Source organism: Tinamus guttatus, unplaced genomic scaffold (assembly GCF_059628265.1).
Source record: "Tinamus guttatus ecotype Peru unplaced genomic scaffold, ASM5962826v1 Tinamus_guttatus_pri_ptg000023l, whole genome shotgun sequence".
Taxonomy (NCBI): domain Eukaryota; kingdom Metazoa; phylum Chordata; class Aves; order Tinamiformes; family Tinamidae; genus Tinamus; species Tinamus guttatus.
The window spans coordinates 3,975,688-3,995,209 of record NW_028288557.1 but is presented as its reverse complement, the minus strand read 5'-3'; the positions used below and the strand labels follow the sequence as shown (position 1 = coordinate 3,995,209).

At 40.7% G+C, this 19,522-nt stretch overlaps 1 protein-coding gene across 2 annotated transcripts in view; it reads right to left on the bottom strand.

Moving 5' to 3' along the window:
* PRKG1 (protein kinase cGMP-dependent 1) overlaps nt 1–19,522 on the bottom strand; it is a 305,135-nt gene that overhangs the window by 38,735 nt on the left and 246,878 nt on the right. For both annotated transcript variants that reach the window (XM_010224611.2, XM_088525673.1), the window contains exons 8-9: nt 17,096–17,161; nt 10,441–10,515 (exon numbers count right to left, since the gene is read on the bottom strand). In XM_010224611.2, coding sequence (XP_010222913.1) covers nt 10,441–10,515; nt 17,096–17,161 — 141 coding nt within the window. The remainder of the gene's footprint in view (nt 1–10,440; nt 10,516–17,095; nt 17,162–19,522) is intronic.

The window sequence follows — 19,522 nt, the reverse complement described above, 5'->3', positions numbered from 1 at the left end:
GTAGATAGTTGCCTGACCTAGAAGTCCCTGCCTGGCATTGGAAGTGGAGCCCATATCTTATTTCAGGAATTCTCACAGCTATGAAACTTAATGCTTGAGTCCTCGGAGTCTACAGGAGACTATATGCTACACAGAAGTTCTCTTCTTGTGACCACCTACATATTTGAGCTGCTGTGCTACAAGCAGCACAATGATAGGTCAGATTTGTCAGCCTTACCAGCAGAGAGTCACCTTCACCCAGTAAGCAGGGCCCCTCCAAGGTCCCCGAGAATGTCCTACACCACATCAGACACCAGCGAGCTCTTCTAGCTGCCATGTACCTTCTTCCCCAGCCTCTTGAGCCCCAAAAGATCATCGGGCGCTCTGTTCCTACTGACCCACTTGTAACCCAGACAGTACAGTTTGGTTACTCTCTCTGGGTTTACACTTCTCAAACTTGCTGTAACCGGGCTACTTTCTGGAGTTGTCACCATAGATTGCTAATTCCACCCTGTAAACCAATAGAGAGATCCAAAGTCTTCAGTGACGATGGTGAGAAAGGACCTTTTGGACCCTACTCAGCACTGCCAAGGGCCTTGATACTCTCTCTTCGTAGGTATACCTGAAAGGCTACCTATTGTTTTTCAGATGAAGAGACCAAGGGTTGCACAAAAGCTTGCCGAAGGTTTTCCGTCATGCTGCTCAACACTGTTCAACAGTCAAGGGCTTTTATAGCCACCTCACTCCTTCCAACTCAACAGATTCACACAGTGGGAGTAAGAGAAGCCGTGAGATTTCTTCATCTCATACTATAACTAACTCACCAACCAGAAGTTAACAATCCCACGCAAGCCATACTCAACTCATGCAAAACGTTACGTCCACACTCCTCCAAGTCAGTTAGAAAGGGAAGTGTCATTTAAGGATCACTTCGATGCATGGTGGCCTCGAGATGTGTCTGTAGGCAATTTTAGTAATTATTTTCCACTACTGATTTCAGCTAATCGGCATCGCTCACCTGAACTGGCTGACAACTACTGAGGTGGTGGATACTAAACAATGTGCTGCAATATATTAACAAGAATACACATTTCTTCACAAAACCTTTCCAAATGCATGTAATCACAACATGCTTTCAACTCATGAACTCTACCCAAATGCAGAGTCTTTCTGTTGTGCTGGGGCCCTTTCCGTAATACAACCCTAAAAGAAGGCAATAGCAAACTGCAGTTATTTCTTTTAAGTATTGTCCATGCATTTTCAAAGGAAAAAAAAAGTGTGAAATCAGCCAACAGAAATATTCCTCCTTCTCCCCCAAGCCCCGGGTCCTCCAGGAAGCTCAATTACCGTCCATTTTCTCACATTCCACTTGCATCGATTTTCCCCTTCCCAGATGATTTGGCTCCCGCCTGACTACACTGGTTGTGGATGCTCCCCAATCCTGGGAATTGTGCATAGACAGAGTCATGCCTCTGAAGAACTCTCTTCATTTCTTTTATTCCCTACTGCCTCACCAGCCCAGGTTCCCATAGAAACTGAGACGAAAGAGTGAAAGAGCAAAATACAAATGCACAGGTCTATGCTGACAGCGGTGTGTTTTATTCGATGCATAAACATGAAAGAGAGGCGCTGCGCGAGAGAAAGGGTCTCATAGAAAAGCCAGATAATGCTGCCCCTTATCAGCTAAATATGTTGAATATCAATTTTTAGAGGCTGCAGTCACAGAGCGCTGACTATTAAAAGGCCGATACAGCTCTCCAAAATCGAAGCGCTTCCTCGATTAGACCATTTCTTTCCCACAGTGCATTGGCAATGTGCATTTCCTGAGCAAACAAAACAGCTTCTCCTCAACCCAAGGCCTGATCCTGAACTCCGCCAGGCACCCCAAGCTACGACTGATTCTTGCCAAGTGAAACTAGAGATCTGAAGTGAAGGAATGGGGAATGAAGGAATTCCATAATTTAAAGGAGGTTTAGGGCCTTGGAAGATCGATTTTAGCATTTTAAATGGGTCTTGGCCTGGAAAGATGAAGCACTTCCTTGAAGAACTATGTATTCAATATTTTAAGTACTGCTGTGCAAGTTAGCTTAATTTTACAAGTACACCACAATCTTGTAAACTTTTTCTAGGATTTATAGCCAAAATGCTGCTCTGGGCTTCTGTACAATCATTGCTACCAAAAGGTCCTGCACTCTCGACGTCTTTGCGCTTGGTCCATGGTCCCATTGCACGATGCCATAGCCTTGTGCTTGGCGCAACGTGAAGCCGGGACCGTTGCTGCTCCACGGGACTACCAGCAAGGAGGTCCTGCAGAAGGAGCTCTGTGGACCGAGGAAAGTCTGTAAGTCTTTAACTGCCACCAGATTCTGGCAGCAGCCCTCCCCAGGCCTAGCGATGAGCTCCTGGCTCTCAAAGATGAACATAAGTGAGCTGGAGCCCATGTCCTGCTCCTCTGACCCTCGACGGCTTTGTCTGAAAGCCTGGCCAGGTGGCCCATGCAGGAGACAGCTGCGGCCATCTGCTCAACTCAAACGAACAAAGCCTTTTACATGCCACTGGGCTGGTTGCATTTATAGGAATCTAAAATATTAATGGCTTTGGCAACAGTAGCTCAAGGACCATTCCAAACCCAGGTCCACAACCTATTGTAAAAGTTATTTTCCAAATAACCACGCTTTCTTTGTGAAGACCTGCATACATTTTCAATGTATCATTGGACTTTTATTTTTGAACAGAGTTAGCTCCAAAAATCTAAAAGAGATGGCTTATTAAAGATGCAGGACTTCAGGAAAATTAGCAATTTGATTGCTACTGAGAACTGCTGTTATACGGGAATCCTTCACATAATAAACAAGATTTCTGAACAGGAAAGAGAGATAGTAATGCTATCCTAAATTATGTCAAGTTCTGAATAATTCTAAAGAGCCAGTGCTAAAATAACCTGTGAAACATTTGGAATTAATGAAGCCTTTTTCCTCCCCTAAAGAGTCCAAGTTTCAAGCAAGCGTATTTGCACCCATGTACAAATAAACCACCAGTATCCCTCTTCTAACCAAAAGAAGCACTTCCAATAAGATGAGCGTCAACGGCACTGAATGCCCATGTAACCAAATTCCTTATTGACCCATGGCCAGAAGCTTAGGGAGCCCCAGATTTAAGTGACAAGCAGAGATTTATAAGGCACTTTCTCACGGCAGCCTTCACGAACCTATTACAACAGCTTTCAATCACCAAACACCCTTGCGATATTCAAAATTTTCCTTCTACTAAGTCCTCTACCTCCATTTTAGTGGCTGACTTCTTGAGCGATGCGGCTCCCGGCACACCCAAAACTCAGCTTTTTCTTAAAGGTTAGGCTTGTTTACTCAACGCATAGAAGACATTGAAGTCAAGCAGAAATCAGAATAGGGTTTCCCCCTTCCACGTGCTCCATGTCCAAAGCCATATTGAAAAATGCTGGAGGCCAAAGAGACTTGCTATAAAACGACCCTTCACTCAACCTAGCTCTAGACATGTCCACATCCAAAGCCATTACCAACCTTCATGTGAAGAAATACTAGTTACTAGGGACTCATTGAGTGCAGAGGAATATCTGATGCTGATTTGATGTTTGGTGAGGAGCTCAGCGTGGGCGATGACCACCACTCTCTCGGAGGACTTTCCCCTTTGCAAACATGCCAACCATAAAAGATGAAGGCAATTCCTTTTTTATAAATGTCAGCTGCAACATTTAGCATTTGAAAGAGCAATAATTTGCATGCAAGGCTATTTTTCCCCCGCGAGATGGAAAATTTGCAGCTTCATTTTCTTGTGTCTGTGCTGTCTTGACGCAAGTAGGTAATGCCTCCACTAAGCCCATCTCAATCCTTAATAAACATTTGTGTGTCAAAACCTGACCCCAATACTAGCTCTAACACTCCTGTTATTGCCTAATTATTAAAAGAGTCTCTTTGCAAGCCTAATGGGATCAGAAAACAGCTCTTGGATGTCAGAGGAACTTTAGACACCGATTTCCCTAAGTGTATAACATCAGAAAGCTGGCTATGAAGCTGTGGAAGCTTGAGAGAGATAGTGAAGGTTTCAAAGCATATAACAAGTTATCTTTTCTGTGCAAAAAGGCATTTCTGGGGACCCCTATGGCAATCCTCCAGGTAGTATTTTGTATTAACTTCCCCAATTTAACTTCCAAAACAAGAGGGAAGATCAGACTTTGAGGGACTTCAGATTTGGTCAAATTAATCACAATTGGAAAGTAAGTCTCAAGTTAATAAAAATTGGAAGATCAGTCTTGCCAGTCTTTGGGCAAGCCATAGAGGTGCCACTGCAATCCAGTACTGCCCATATTTGTTCTCAGCGAGCCCAAGATGCAAGCAGCAATGTTAAGTTTTATGAGGACTGCAATTAGCAGGAAAGATTAGAGAAAAGGCTGGAAATTGGTTTGAAATTTTAGGTTTTTTTTTTCTTGTTTTACAGCAAGGAAGGAAAAGAAAACAACACTTGGCTTTGGGGTCTCAGCTACCAGTGTGCCAGAATTTGAAGCTTGGTCCACACTGAGGCATACCCTTCTGGCAGGATTAAAGTTTCTTCCATTTCACAGTTCAGTGACTGAATTTCATCTTTGAGGTTGATGCAATTACAGTGCAGGGGTCAATCAAATTTCCTATGTGCTTTATGGGCACCACACGTACCGATTTTCCCAGAGGAAAAGAAAAATATTATATTTTTATATATTTATTAATTTTCACTCATCTTTGAAACATGGGACCTGCCACTTAGCTCTTTTCCAACAACTACTGAAGACTTTTTCGGAAGTTGGTCAGGCACAACTGGGGGCAGATCGTCTAGGAGGCAAGTCTGGCACCAAAAAAGCAACAGGTATGAAAAAGGGAAAAGTATATAGATTATTACCTAAATATAAACGTCCTGTTTTTAAAAGCTAGTTTAATAGATCCCTTGCAAACTACACAGTGGATTAAACAGCGCATTTTCTTCAGTGTACACAGCGCAGTGTGCAGGACTAATGCAGAGTAAACAGCCCTTCACCTTCAAAAAAATAAAAATAAAAATATGACAATTTAGCAATTTCCACTAGCTATTCAGGGATGCCATCCTGGTTATCTTGATAAGCTCTCATCTTTTCGAATGGTACTCGAGAACTTATTTTCTAAGGAAGCATTTATTCCAGCTGGGAATACGTGAGATGTAAATTACAGCTGGCCGCAGCCCGAGATTACGGTGGTCAAATGACACTATCTAAAGTGAAAGCTACTTTATCGGTGTTTTTTCCTTCTTCCCGCCAAAATAGAAGGATATTTAAACTCATGCAACTTTTAAAAAAATGTATGAAATGCACACTATAAGTACTAACTGAGCAGGAAAATTGATTATTTACACCACTTAAAAAAGAAAGAGGGCTGAAACTTTTGCTTTTTCATTGCACTAGCAATTTTTGCCCCTTTTTCTTTTAGCAGGTCACACAACCAACACGGTGTAAAGCTGAAACAAGAAGACCAAATTGTCCTCTCCTAATACACAGGAGGGTCCACTAAATTAAATTAACTGGGCGGTATTCACCCCAAAGCTGTGCACTGTGATGTTGTCAAGAGGATATAGTATTGGCACACGAAATTCTCCCACCTCACCAAACCTAGGTGTTGGCATGCAGATAAGCCACCACCCATGGCATGGTTTTTTGCACTGGAGATCACCAGGGTCAAATTCAGCCCTTAGCAGGAAGCTGAGCAGAACTGGAGCCTTCGCACTCACGGAGCAGCCACCACCAGATGTGTTTCTGGTGGATCCAGAATGTGCTCCAACATGCTCCGTCTAATCCGTAGTCCCTGCAATCGGACTCGAAGCAATCCAGAGGAAAACTCACTGGAGTGCATGCACTTTCCACGCCAGGTTCATGTCACCAGCATTTTTGCTCTACTAATCCATTCTCTATGATCTATGCCATGGACTTCTCCACTTCTCAAACATTCATCTTTTGGAGAAAATTTCCACTTAAAGCAATGCTTTAAAGGAAACCTCATGAAGAAAAAGCCATAGAGAAGGAAATATGTAGAGATCCAGTATCAGCCTTCCCAGAAAGAGGCCTCTGAGGAGCAACAGAGGACACTTGAGACCACTTGTTCTTTTTAACATGGTGGCCAGGAAGAAATGACATGGATTTAGGGATACAGAGAGATCATCTTACAAAATGTAAGATTTCAAATGTAGCACAAGGAGCATCTTAAACAGTAGATGGCATCTCAACACCAGGTACCAGTTAATACAAGGCCCAAGGAGCAAGTTTCAACTCAGCCAGGCACAAACAGGCTTAATCTCCATGAATCTAAAAGTTTTCCTAACCTGTAAAATGACAAAAGTGACTCCTCTGGCCAATAAAATAAAACATTTGGATGGAGCTATTCCAAGTGGCGAGGACAGGAAGAAGTACTGGATGGCTACATCAAGGTCCCTGTCTCCTCAAGCCATACAAGGAGGAGAATTTTGGTTTCAAGTATAATGCAGTAGGTCTCCAGGGCCGCAAAACAGCTAGAATGAGAAAAAGTGGGGGGAAAAAACAACCTAAAAAGCCTAGAGTCTGCAGAGAGCCTCAAAGAATGGCTTTAAGATACCGGTGCCTACACTTTAGTAGGATATTAAATTCAAGGCCCACTACCACAGCAAACAATCCTGGATGCAACAGGAGAAAAGGAGCGAAGGGAACCTGGTCATCCATGTGGATGCATGGATCCACTGTGGGTGAAACCCTCACAACTGCCGATTTTCCTAGAGTGACATCTTCTTGCCATTCTTGTTCTTTTCTGTCGCGGCTAAACGTTGCACCAAGGTAGACCAGACTTCCTCTGGTGACCACTTTACAGGGTAAGGTGGCACATGAGGATTAATTTCAGAAGTCCTTCATAAAGTGAAGACCCCAGAATCCCAGAAGTGATTAGCAAGTGAGAACTTAATGGTGTCCTCCAAAACATTCTCAACTTGGCATCAGTAACTGCATTAGAAATCACCTGCTTCCTCTTGGATATCTGATGGTTTGGGTAGTGGATCCACCTGGAACTAATCTCTACAAATAAAAGCTGTCTTCTGTAGACATGCTCTTCCTGCACTGAGTAAGAGGTAGCATGTTCTGAAACCGGGCCTGGCACTGGGGCAGAGGTGTTGTTCTTCTGAAATTGCTTCTGAATTTTGAGAAAGCGAGCCAAATTGCATGCTTGTGTCTTTATTTCATCTTTATGCTCCTGAGGAGACAGCTGTAATATTAATTAGTTGATGAATTAACTACCTAATTTAAAAATATTGGAGGGAAATACCAATTATACACCATTTCACTGAAGATGTCTTTTTGATTTTTAACTTAATTCAAAAGAGATTTAACACAAGAAAGTGCGTTAGGAGAACTGACAACCCCATGCTTCAAAAACAAACAAACAAAAACAAACAAACACAAATTCTCTCCAAAATATGATACTAATAGGATGTTAGAGGCAAACAAGCAAATAGGCTCTAGTGCTAAGGCATTTAAAGCTCACGCTATAAAGATATTCTCTGTAATCATGAGGATTAAAACAAAACAAAAAGGGGTCCTTCCATGAGGAATAATGAGGATAACCGATTCTTCCATTTGAAAGCCAAAAGTTTTATGGCTATAAACCATACAAAACAGCTATATAAACAGTATTTAAAAAAAATCTCCCCAAGTAACATTAAGGGTAATTCAGCTTGAGCACGTGGGTAGCCCCAGAGCAGAATCACTTCCTTTGAATGGAGATGTCTTCAAGGCAAGGCCAAACCCATTAACGGTCAAAACTTTCTTGGAGGTTCTGCTTGGCAGGGATTTCTGGGGGCCTTCCTGCTGGAGCATTTACCCAACCTTGTGTCAAGTATCTCGGCTGTCTGTACAGTCCAAGGACGACTTATACCAAAATCCAAAAGGTGCCCACGTGAATTTGACAACTGTCATGGTCAGGGGCAAAGGAAAGCTTCAAATCCTCCCATGACACTTCTTTTAGACTTGTGTTGATTCCATGGAAAGCTCATCCTACCCTCCAAGGGGTGAGGAGCTTAACTCTTTCCCGATGACTTCTACCTAGAGTCTCTTGGGCAGGCTTAGCAAAATCAAGTCCAAGTCTTTGCCATCAGCTCTACAGGTGCAGTGCTGCTCTAGCACAGAGATTAGCACAAAACTAACAAAAACCCTCCAAACGAACATAGTGTTGCTGGTGAGTGGCCTGCAAATTATCAGCAACTAAACTATCCAGATCACCTTGATATAGACAGTTTCATATGAAAATGTATTTTCTGACTTTTTATAGATACTTTTGCACTGCTATTTCGGCTCGTATTTCTTAACAGAAAGCAGTAGATATGAAAGAACTAGACTCTTCACATTTTGGCCTTGATTTTGACTGCTCTATCGAGGCTTTGACACTCTAATAAAGTCTTCGAAGGACATCTTTTGCATTTATTATGCATGATTATGCTTGCTGAATTTCCGACCTTTCGAGGGATCCTCTTGATCCACACAATACAGGATGAGATAATTTTATATAGAAAATTTCTCCCTGTCCAAAGGTTGTTTCTGGTCATCTGCCACCCAGATGCCCAGAAAATGAGATGCTAGCTGCAAGGCAGCAAAGATTTTCTTTTTTTCCCCCCACTCCAGTATTACATGATTTCAGTTTTGTCAAGCAGAGCACTTTACTGAGCCTCTGTACACCAAGTTCTTGTATTTCACAAGCTTCTCTTTGGAAAAGATAAGCTCGTGAAGGACAATTAGCCAAAGCTAATTAACAGCAGCATGAAAATGATTCCAGGTTAGACTTTCTCCAACATTTTTTTTTCCTCCCGGAGGAGTTTTATCTCGTCAGATACCAGAACAACAACTATTGAGGGCTAAGAGGTTACAGAGCAGTTTATAATACATCCCACTTCATTCCCAAAGTAACTTTTTAGTTTTTATTATTCATCTTCCTTGTTCCAGGCGTGCGCCTGCTTTCAAGAAGTCAAACAAATGTGAATATCGTATTTGACTAATAAATGCCACAGCTTTTGAAAGAGCATTTTCTTTCAGGATGCTTTCCAGCATCCAGCTGCCCACCCCTTCTGTCTCTTCGAAGTCAAAACGAGCTCAGGGAAACAACAGCATCATGACCCAGCATCTCAAGCAATGAGGTTCAAGCAAAGACCTCCAACTTTCAAACTCTTACAGAAAATTATTCTGCTACAGAAAACCATTCAACAATTCAAATCATTCGACAACTCCCGTATTGCTAGGAAGCCTTCACTTTGCCCTTCCATTGTACCGAAAACTGGGCATGAGAAGAAAAGGGACACTGAAAATAACAGCTCAAAAAGGTTACAGGCAGTGTTGGCCTGGTGGTTACTAAAATAGTTTATCCAAAATACGGCCAAGGCTGCAGTGTCCTAAAAGACACTCTACAGAGCCAGTGGCGGTTTCTTTGGAGTTAAGGAAAGCTGAGCTACAGCTGAGGCGGGCAACTTCGCTCCAAAAGGTCCTTAGCAGCTATCATAAGACTGGGTCCATTTGATTTTGCATTTTGTAGCCCAAATACCTACTTTCTGGGATGGTAAAATAGGTTGTTAGGCTCTTGCCTTTTTGAGCAAGTCAACAGGTATTTCAGGGAACTTACCAAGTTCCCTAAAAATCTCTCCCTACAAGATATCACCAAGTCTCGCACAAGAAAAAGCTTCTCGGGATGCATATTTTCTTTTAGAAACACACAAGTAAAATAGATTTTAATCAAATAACCATTTAAACTCCTTCTATTTTCCCTCTGCAGAAGCACCAAATACCTTCCTTATATGCTATTTCAAACCTCTCTAGTTTAATGAGAGGTTACTATGTATAACTTAAGAGCACACTCAAATTTAGACCACAGAGGACCACCAAAAAGCACTGTCACACTTCCCGGGAAAGCATTTAACCCTCTACCTTTAATATTGCTAACTCTTTCTATTAAAAAAAGTAGAGCAAGAATGAATTACGAATAGATTTTTTTGGATATATTCTAAAATTACAATACGCAATAGCTCACTTCTCAAAGGAATGTATATTCATAGTTTAATTACTTGAGCTTTTAAAACCCTCTGGATTCTCTCCTTGCAATGTTTCAATATAACTATTCTGCAACTCATTTTTTAAAATACAACATTTTGCTGGACTCCAGCAACACAATTGAGAGAGATGCTGGAAGCACCAGACCAGGCTCTCTCTGACCCTTGCACAGGCATAGAGAGTAGAAGACTGGCAGAAAGAGGCTCCTCCAATGTGAGGAAAGTCACAGCAAGGGCCTAATTCACTACTGCTATAGCCATTATGTTGGGGAAAAAAAGGTTTTTTCCCCCAAGGCACTGTGATTTGCTGTCAAAAAATAAAAGCAACAACAACCATAAAAAAAGGTTTTATACTGAACATAACAAGGTGACACTTACTTCGCTTTTGCTTCGGCATCTTCATAGGCTTTATTGGAAACATCATCTAAACCGCCAATCAAATGTTTGAAGGAGCTGTGAAAATAAAGGGAGAAGATTTCTTTTTGTTTTTTAAATAAGATAGAAATGCAGGCTTTGTCATAAGCCCAACTGCTTGAGGACACTCACGAGAGAATTTGGATTTAATTTGGTGTAACAGGGTGCAAGCCAGGGTGAAATGTTAGCAACGCCCGACGTGCCCAATGGTTAGAGCATCTCAAGCAGTCCCCTCATCATCATCCTCTGGCACAGGAGAGATGCACAGGGCTCAGTCATATTGGAAAAAAAAAAGGGTTGGAATATCTTTATATCATGAGAGACTCAAGCAAGTAGAATCAATAAAATAAAAAAGGAGAAAGCAGCTAGACTGACTTGAAAGGACAAACCATTATAAAGTAGCATCTCTTGACTAAGAGAGAAGACATATTAATATATATACTTAAATGTGGTAGGGGCTCAGCAAGCTGTGATTTTCAATATTATTCAATACATATACCATTTGTTTATGGATGAAGCTATGATGGTCATGGATGAAGTTACCAACGTTAACTTGCACTGCCACCTTCTTTAGGCAAGCAAGCAAGCCAGCATAGCGCTGCCAGCACCCCGATGTGCTCTGAAACACAACCTAGAGGCTTGAAATACCCTGCTAAAATAGCAGCTTTTGATTGGCTTTAATATGGTTAGAAAAATATGGTAGAAAAGAGCAATACTCTGATTTTTTTTTGGCAAGGTGAATAAATCTTTGTATAATTAACCATTATATAGTGAAATAAAGAAAAAAAATAGAAGAGACTAATATACTTAGATTTATATTCAAATATATCTTAAACAAGGCTCCAGACAGCCAGGAGTAGCTTTTTTCCCTCATCTCTTCCCAGCTCGCTGACGATGCATGATTTTGGTCCCAACTTCCCCCAAGAACCTCAGCAACTGCTCACTTTTTCCCCCTCATTGCTCTCCCTCTTCATCGTTTCCATTTGCTCCTCATAACCAATTTTCTCCATGGATAAACTTCACCCCAAGTGGGGGAAAAAAATAAATAAAAATATGCTAAAACAGTAAAAATGAAAAGCTCCCCAGAAAGCGTTCGGCTTGTATAGGCTCAGTCATGCTAGGATAATGTCGTCTTTATTTTATTTTGCTCTGCTTTCTGCTGCCAAAAGGGTCAATATAGCAACCCTTCCTGCCTTGCAAGCTAAAATAAGGCTTCCACATGAGGAGGAAAAAATAAAAGGTCTAATAAAATGTCTCTAGCTTTTTAGACAGAAAGCCACATGCACACTCTCCATTTCCCTCTGTTAAGGGGACCTGCAAGCAAGTCAAAACTATCTGAAAATATCCAGAAAGTTTAAAATCACTTTAAAAATCTGTGCAGCAATTGCCATGTCCTCATAAGACTTCTGCTGAAATCTATGAGGAAAACCAAAATTATTTAAAATATTTAAAAGCTGGCCCTTATTCAAACAATCCAGGAGCAGCTGTGCCTCAGGTTTTACAGGCTCATAGTTTCTTGCTCTTTCATTTACCCCAGGCGATTTGGTCCTACCAGCACCCAACTAAGTTTAGTGTTTAAACCCAGCAGCTCTCAGCGCTCTGGTGCAATGCTAAACAAATTACATAAATAAAAAAATCAGATATAAATAAAAGATGAATCTGAAGCATTGATTTCAATGCAAACAGGCTTAGAGTTCAAAAAACTACGAACTCTTCATAACTCCTTTTTTCAGGCTATATGGGTGCATCTTAAAAAATAGAGACTTTTTTCCAGAGCACTGGTAACGATGAAAATTGGTAGAAAGACTTTTGAGTTCTTTCTCCAAGTTTTATCTACTTACAAAGTAGTTGCAAATAACATGTGCATGTGTTTATTCAGCCTGAACTGCGAAACAAATGCTCAAGGTTCTCCTAGTAGGACCTGCAACTTTTCTTTTTTTAGATAGAAAAATATTTTATAAAATTTCCAATATGGACATGGCTTCTTGCCATGCAATTCCACGTAAAGCCATAGCAGGTTTTCCCCAAGCACCAAGTCTAACAACCCCTCAAGGGAGCCTGAAGATTAACTAACACGAGCCAATGCTCGAAGCACAGCCAAGTCAGCAACTTCGTATGTTTCCCACAATTAGAATAGGATAAGAAAAGAATAAAGGACATCCGACATCTAAGAAAAATACAACATATTAGTAAGGTCTACCCGGACCGTATCTTTGGCCAGAAGAAAGCTATATTCCTGCACCAAGCTTTCTGGTTTCCCAACTATCTAAAGGCTTGTACAACTTCACTGAAATGTCCAGAAAACTTTATTGCCTAGGTTTTACCACTCCCAAGAACAATATATACATTTTATTTACTCATGCACAGGCCCTTTGAATTATTTGGATGGATTTCTCTGCTGGATGCCAACAGAGAAGACCGAAGTATTTTACAGGTTCCACTTTTCAAAGAGAATAGCACCTTCAAATTGCCAAACTGTCTGATGAACTTTTGGAGCTAATTTTATAGGTCTTATTTTAACTCCCCTATGAGATTAAGGGAACTTCAAAAGAGGTGCACAGACATATACAAACTTTGACTGGTCATAGCCCTTTTTCAGGGGGATGATTAAAGTGAGATGGCACTGCAACACAGCCACTCCAAGAGCTTGGGCACTGCACTAATACAGCTCTCTCATCAATTATATATATTTCTCTATATATGGGAATATATACATGCACTTTTTTGTATATGTATATATATATATTCTGGGAGAACTCCTTGCCTTTCCTATACCTGGGTTTTCTAAATATTGGTGAGACATCAATCTGAAGCCAACTAGAGCATCCACTTCAGCTATTCCCAGAAGCCAAATTGCAAGATTATAAATGAACTCCTGGTAAATAATTTCCTAAATATGTCACCGTTCCTTGTGATCCAGATTTCAGGCCATTAGAGAGGAGGAATCTTTGGAGCCCTCATCCAGCCTATTTCCCCAAAGACATCCTTTAATTTCTCACCGTTCTATTTTCAGTATCAAGATTCACAATTACAGACCTACCGTCACAATGTAGGCTAAATCAAATGCTATATCATTTGATCCAAGGTTATTTTCCATGGCCAGCTCGTCACTACCTACCAAAGTCAACCAAGCCTACTCTGACCAACTCTGCTGTTTCAATGACTCTGTGTATGCAACCGTATGCAGGGATATCTGCTATGAATGCAGTTATCTTCCTCTTTACACCTAGAAATTTAGTCATTTACACTACTACATATTATACTATATGCTCTTTCTCGCTACCTTAATACTCTTTCACTATCTTCTTCAAAGTGATTTTGACCCAAGATAAACATCCATGCTAGGTGCCTCCTCTGTACCAGTCTACCAAATCCCTAGTGAACATTACTCAATTACCTTTTTAATCTCATTTTTGCCCCCAGCTGTGTTCAATAGCTGTCTTTCAGGTGGAATTACTCTTCTATTGTAGTACCTTTACCCAAATTTTGCATCTTTACTCCTGACAAACAAAATGCCCTTGCATTTTCTGGGCAAGCTTCAGATTCCCTGTGCATGGCCGTCCCTGGTCTTCTGTCTCCTTGCAGAATCCCAAGCATAGTGATGGATTCCTTGAGGGATTTGTCATAATGGCTGCAAATCCTCCCTTCTTCATTCAGTCCCAGCCCGGGCTGCTTCCTCGATTCCAACTCTTGGCCATTTCCACCGTATTGCTTTCTCTCTTCTCCAGAAACTATGTATTTCTCCTTATTTTCTCATCTTCTGTAATCTTCAGTAAGAAGAACCCTTTTTGTTCATTCTCCAGCACCTACACTTCCAGGACCACCCCAATTACATAGTTCCAAACATACTAATCTTAGAAAACAAGATGTGAGGACGATATGAAACAGTTGATAGGCATCTAGTTTAAAATAGCAGCTGAATCAGAAGTTCAGCATTAATCCTGTAGTTTCCTCATTACTGGGCCAACTTAAAACTGTTTAATTTAGCTGCTTCTCAAGAGCTTTTGAGACCAACAATTTCCTTGCTGATATGGTGGAAATAAATCATGAGCAAGAATATTTCATGCGAATGAAATGCAACACAGTATGACATAAAGCCATAGTAAAGTTGGTTGAAATTTCTGATATAGCTAGGTTAGAACCAGGTTATGGGCTTGGTTTCGCCTTCTACATGGTGCTACCAAGCTGGGAGAAGTTCAACATTTATTTTTCTAATTGCTGGATGATTTTATGCCAACCTCATCATTTTTTCCTGAGCTTAAGAAACATCTAATCTGAAAACCAGGGCTCGCTTGTTGGCCTGGCTTTGGTCCTCATCCTTGTACAGAAAGTTTCCCACATTATTACTCTCAAAACTCTCCAGCAGCTGAACCAGTCCTATGTTTGGCTGTAAATCTAGAGACTAGACCCTCATTTCTAAGGAACATATAAAGAGGTGAAAGCTTTTAAAATGTTCACTATAGGCTCAAAGGTATTTTTGTAGCTATTTAGAGGGCTGCTGAAGGTAAATAAGTGCAACATAACAAATATTACATTTTAATGTTTAGTCTATCTGGATGTAAAGACTCCTTTTTTTCCCCTCATTAGCAGAACTTATTTTTTCACTTTTCCCTACAAACTCAGAGAAATCCTAATAGGTTTTCACTATATTAGAAGGAGCTTCTACACTTACTCACCCACCTGTAAAAAAATAAACTGAGAAGATAAAAGCTCCGATAGGAAAGTTTGAGGGGGTCAGGACACTGGACAATCTCCCTTGAACTATAAGTACTACTATAAATAGCATTTCTTGTCTTGCAATGTAAATACCATTTGTTACCAGAATCTCTGGCATACATGGTGGATTAACTACAGTGTCACGAGTCTAAATTTAACTTGGGCTTCCTTACCATCTCAAGGGCATTACAGAGAAAAAGGCATCGTAAACAAGCAAATAAACCGGTGGTAAAATGCTCAGAAAGGACTAACCCAGGATATTTGGATAGTCTTATTACAGCGATGACAATTTCTGTCCTCCCTTACAGAAACGACAATAAAAGAGAGTTACTTCTTGCTTTATATTCCCCTGAATCAGTATTTACTAAAATATCTAAATATGTAACTTGTCCCCTGAAATCCACTTAGTCAAGCATCCTCACCATCTGCTTATAATGGATAGATTACAACACCTTCAAGAGGACCAGCACCTCATGGCTTTTCTGAAGAACATTATTCCTTTGGTTTTATCACAGAATTTTAGACTTTTTTGGGGCGGGGGGAGGGATATGAAGGACTGGAAGAAATCTCAAGAGAGTTTAATGCAAAACTTCTGTATTAAATCAGAATCGACTCTACCTAGACCTTCCCTAAAAGATAGGCATCTAAGCATCTCTAAACTTTTCAGATTATAAGAAGCTTTGAGGGCCAGACCAAATTTCCAGCCAACCCACTGTCCTACCTTTAATGGTAGCCTTCCTTAACAGTTGATGTTTGAGGAAGAGCACAAGAACAGAGCAAGTGTTTATGGTAGGTGTTCAGGCTCTTCTAGGCCCTTCAGGCTTCCTAATCCTCACCTAGGTCTTAGATATGGATTTCTTTTCCATTAACTTCTCCAGTTTACTTTTGGACACTTGCAGATCTGTATCATACTCCCTTTTACTATCTCTTTGCATTGCTACGGATGCCTCACCTATACAGTCATTTTTCAGATGGAAGCTGTTCTCCTTTTCCATCATTCTTAAGATACTCTTTTTTTAACAATTTCTGGTATAAACCAATCGCTTAGCTGTTGAGGGACCCAGAACAGCCCCCAGCATGCAAAATACTGCCAAACCATAGGTTTATTTTGTTATATTTTCCAAATAATTCCTACCATCGGATTTAATTCCTCCATCACTACTGAACTCTAAGCTGGTATATTTCCATGGGCCAAAAATAAAATATCTGCAAGAATATTGGGAGTTCTTCCCTGAGCAGCAATACCACATATAGCTAACGATCTTCAGTGTGAAGGTAGAAGATTTCTTGGTGGCCTATCTTGACATACCCACCACTCAGAAAACACCTCAGTAGTTATGGTGGACCCCCCAAACAACAATTGACTCTTCAAAACTTTTCTAGAGCGCAGATGTGCTTTTCTGGATTAGAAACATCAAATTCCTCCATGCTTTCCATATTACATAGAAGGGAAAAACAATCATTTCACTTTTCTGATCTCTTCTACCTTTTTCAAGGCATAGTGCTTCAAGAGAGGGCTCTCCACCCCACATTGACTAGAAACAGCATTTTGCTCCTCTTGCTTATTCCAGGAAGATTTATTTCTTCTGAGGCTTCCGGGTTCCACTCTAACACTTGTATCCACCTCTGCGGTAATGTGATCTCCCCATTTATCTCCATTTTACCCTGGGGCATTTCATCCTAATTTCTTGCACTTTTCTTGACTGAGTTTCATCATATTGATTTAGTGAGGCCATCTCCAACTTATCAAGGACATGTATGATACACCATGAACCTATTGCTCAAAATTGAGTGACATCTCAGACAGAAATGCTCAAAGTCTCTTTAGCTTTGAGAAAGAAACCATGAGGTTGAGTGTTTCCAGTTCACGCCTTTCACAAGACAGGGCAAATCATGTACTTACTCTCTGTCTATGACGAGACAAGTTACTGCTTCAGCTGCAATGACGTTGGCTGTTCTGACATCCTCCCTGGAAGAAAAGTAGATTTCTTAAGCCAACAATATTATTTTCATTTATTTATGCTGGAAATATACTTCATTAAGACATCTCCAGATAAGATTATGGGTTTCACACCTACTTTCGCAGATGCTCATTTGTTCATAGCAGCTTTAAGCATATGACTCTTAAAAATATATATGAATATTAAAAAAGGTAAAAAAAAACCCCAAAGCACAGAAATCAGCTCCTTCCTGTAAATAAGACATTCAGCAACATATCAGCCCATATCTTACTTGAGGTAGCCTGGCTTCTTACTACATGTCCTGAAACCAAGTTATCAACACAATTAGGGATTTTATTCAAAGGCATTGAAAAAATATTTCCACTTATGAGCAATAAATGGATTAGAGGGAAAATAGAGTCACCTCCTTCAGAGGCATCCAATTCACTTGGACTAGAAAATTACTGCACAGTTTCCAGTGAGGTTTAAATTAAGTTTGAAAAATGCTATTAGCAAACGCAATTAGACTGTTGGAAAGTTGGAGGGTTTAAAAGAGGAATATGGTTGCAACCTGGTGCTTACTCATACATGTGCGTGCAGTCTCCCTACTTTGGTTCGGAAAATAGGGACCTCAATTTATTAGGCAAAACTAGCTTTAAAGCAGGACAAGGAGAAAAAGAATAGATGGAAAACATGAATAGCCAAACCTGCATCCAAATGCTGTAAAATGCTATTTTGAATGAGAATAGCTACATACTAGCCCTGATTTATCTAAGATAAGAAAAATCACGATGATTTTAAGGAAACAAAGTAGTTGCCTAATAGCGGTATATGTATATTTACTATTATTAGAAACTTGGGTAAATATAGACACAACATGGAATTGCAATATCTGAAATTCTGCTTTTGACAGTATATTAGAGCATTGTATTAAGTGAGAATTCCAAGTTTTTCTTATCTCATTGACTTCTTTTAAAAACTTAAACTTACACATCCTAACTCTATAACTGTGGTTCGTGCTGCTAAAACTCCGGGCTAGTGCTGGAGGCAGCTGCCCAGGGAGAATCGATTTTGCAAACCAGAAGCGGGGCAGAAAAGCAACACGGATTAAAAAAAAAAAAAAAGATATATTTGGAGTTCAGTACAAACTTCTCCTATTTTGGTGCAACAGCCATGAAATGCATGACTGTGCTCGAGTGCAGGCAGAGGCTGAGCATGTCTCTAGCTAGCATTTGCTTGCAGATTTGCAAGCATATCTTGAGCTACGCAGCTGATCCAGCACTCCAGGTGAATTAATGCAAAATGCGATCTCAGCATGCCTGGTAAAAGCATTATTTGGAAAACCAGCCCCTAGCCCCAGCAAACGGCATCAAACCCAACTGGCTGCTATCGCAAGTACTGACTCCAATACTTTCCCGGAGTATTCGTCGCCGGAGTATTCATCGCCGCTTCCCGAGAACCAGCGCTCCTCGTCGGAGGAATCACCGTCCTTATCCGAATAATCCATCGGCCGCGACCGCCCGCACCATTTCCTCCCGGGAAAGCTCCCGTTTGCTCCAAGCCCGCTCCTTTATTCGTCGCTGGGACGAGCTCTGGCATTTTGCAAGCCCTCGAGCTCAAAACTCGTCAAAGGTCGCAGCTGCTCAGGGGTTTCGACTGCGCCTTGTCGGGAAACGCAAGCGGAGGGGATTTGGGAGCTGCGAGGAAGGACATGTTTCGCATGCCCCGACTAAATGTGAAGCCTCCAAAAATCATAAAAAAAGAAAAAAAAGCCCAATTCTTCAAATCATTCAAAAATATGTCCCATGTCGACATGGAGTACGACCAGGTTGTTTAACAGCAGCAGAAAACGCACGCAGAAAGAATTTCACAGTCATAATTTGCTGGACAGTTTGCCAGATATAATATATTTCAGCAGTGTTGTTCCGGATAAACTGTCTCCGACTGAAATTAGTAAGATTTATTAAAAAAAAGATATTTCCAAGAAAGCCTCTGATAAAACTTCATTGGATCGCACTGCCTCCATAAAGCAGCACTTGACAAGACAAATCTGTATAATATCAGAAGCTTTGGCTAAAGAAAAGGTCATTTGCTAGCTTCCGCCCCAATTCTACTACTCAAAGAGTAAAAATGTATCTAAATAGATTTTTTTTATTATTACTATTTATTTTGGCTTTACTGTCATTCCACATCCCCTAATTTAGCAGCCAAGTTTTGCCCTGGCACTGGGTCACATAGGTCCTACCCCGTCATATCTCTTAATAACACTAATGCAATTCTTCAAATACACAGAAACTACCTCTTGGAAGGTTTAATTCCACATAATTGCATATAATCATATATACCGTACAGCCATAATAGCCATATTTACCATGCATTTGCTTGGAAAT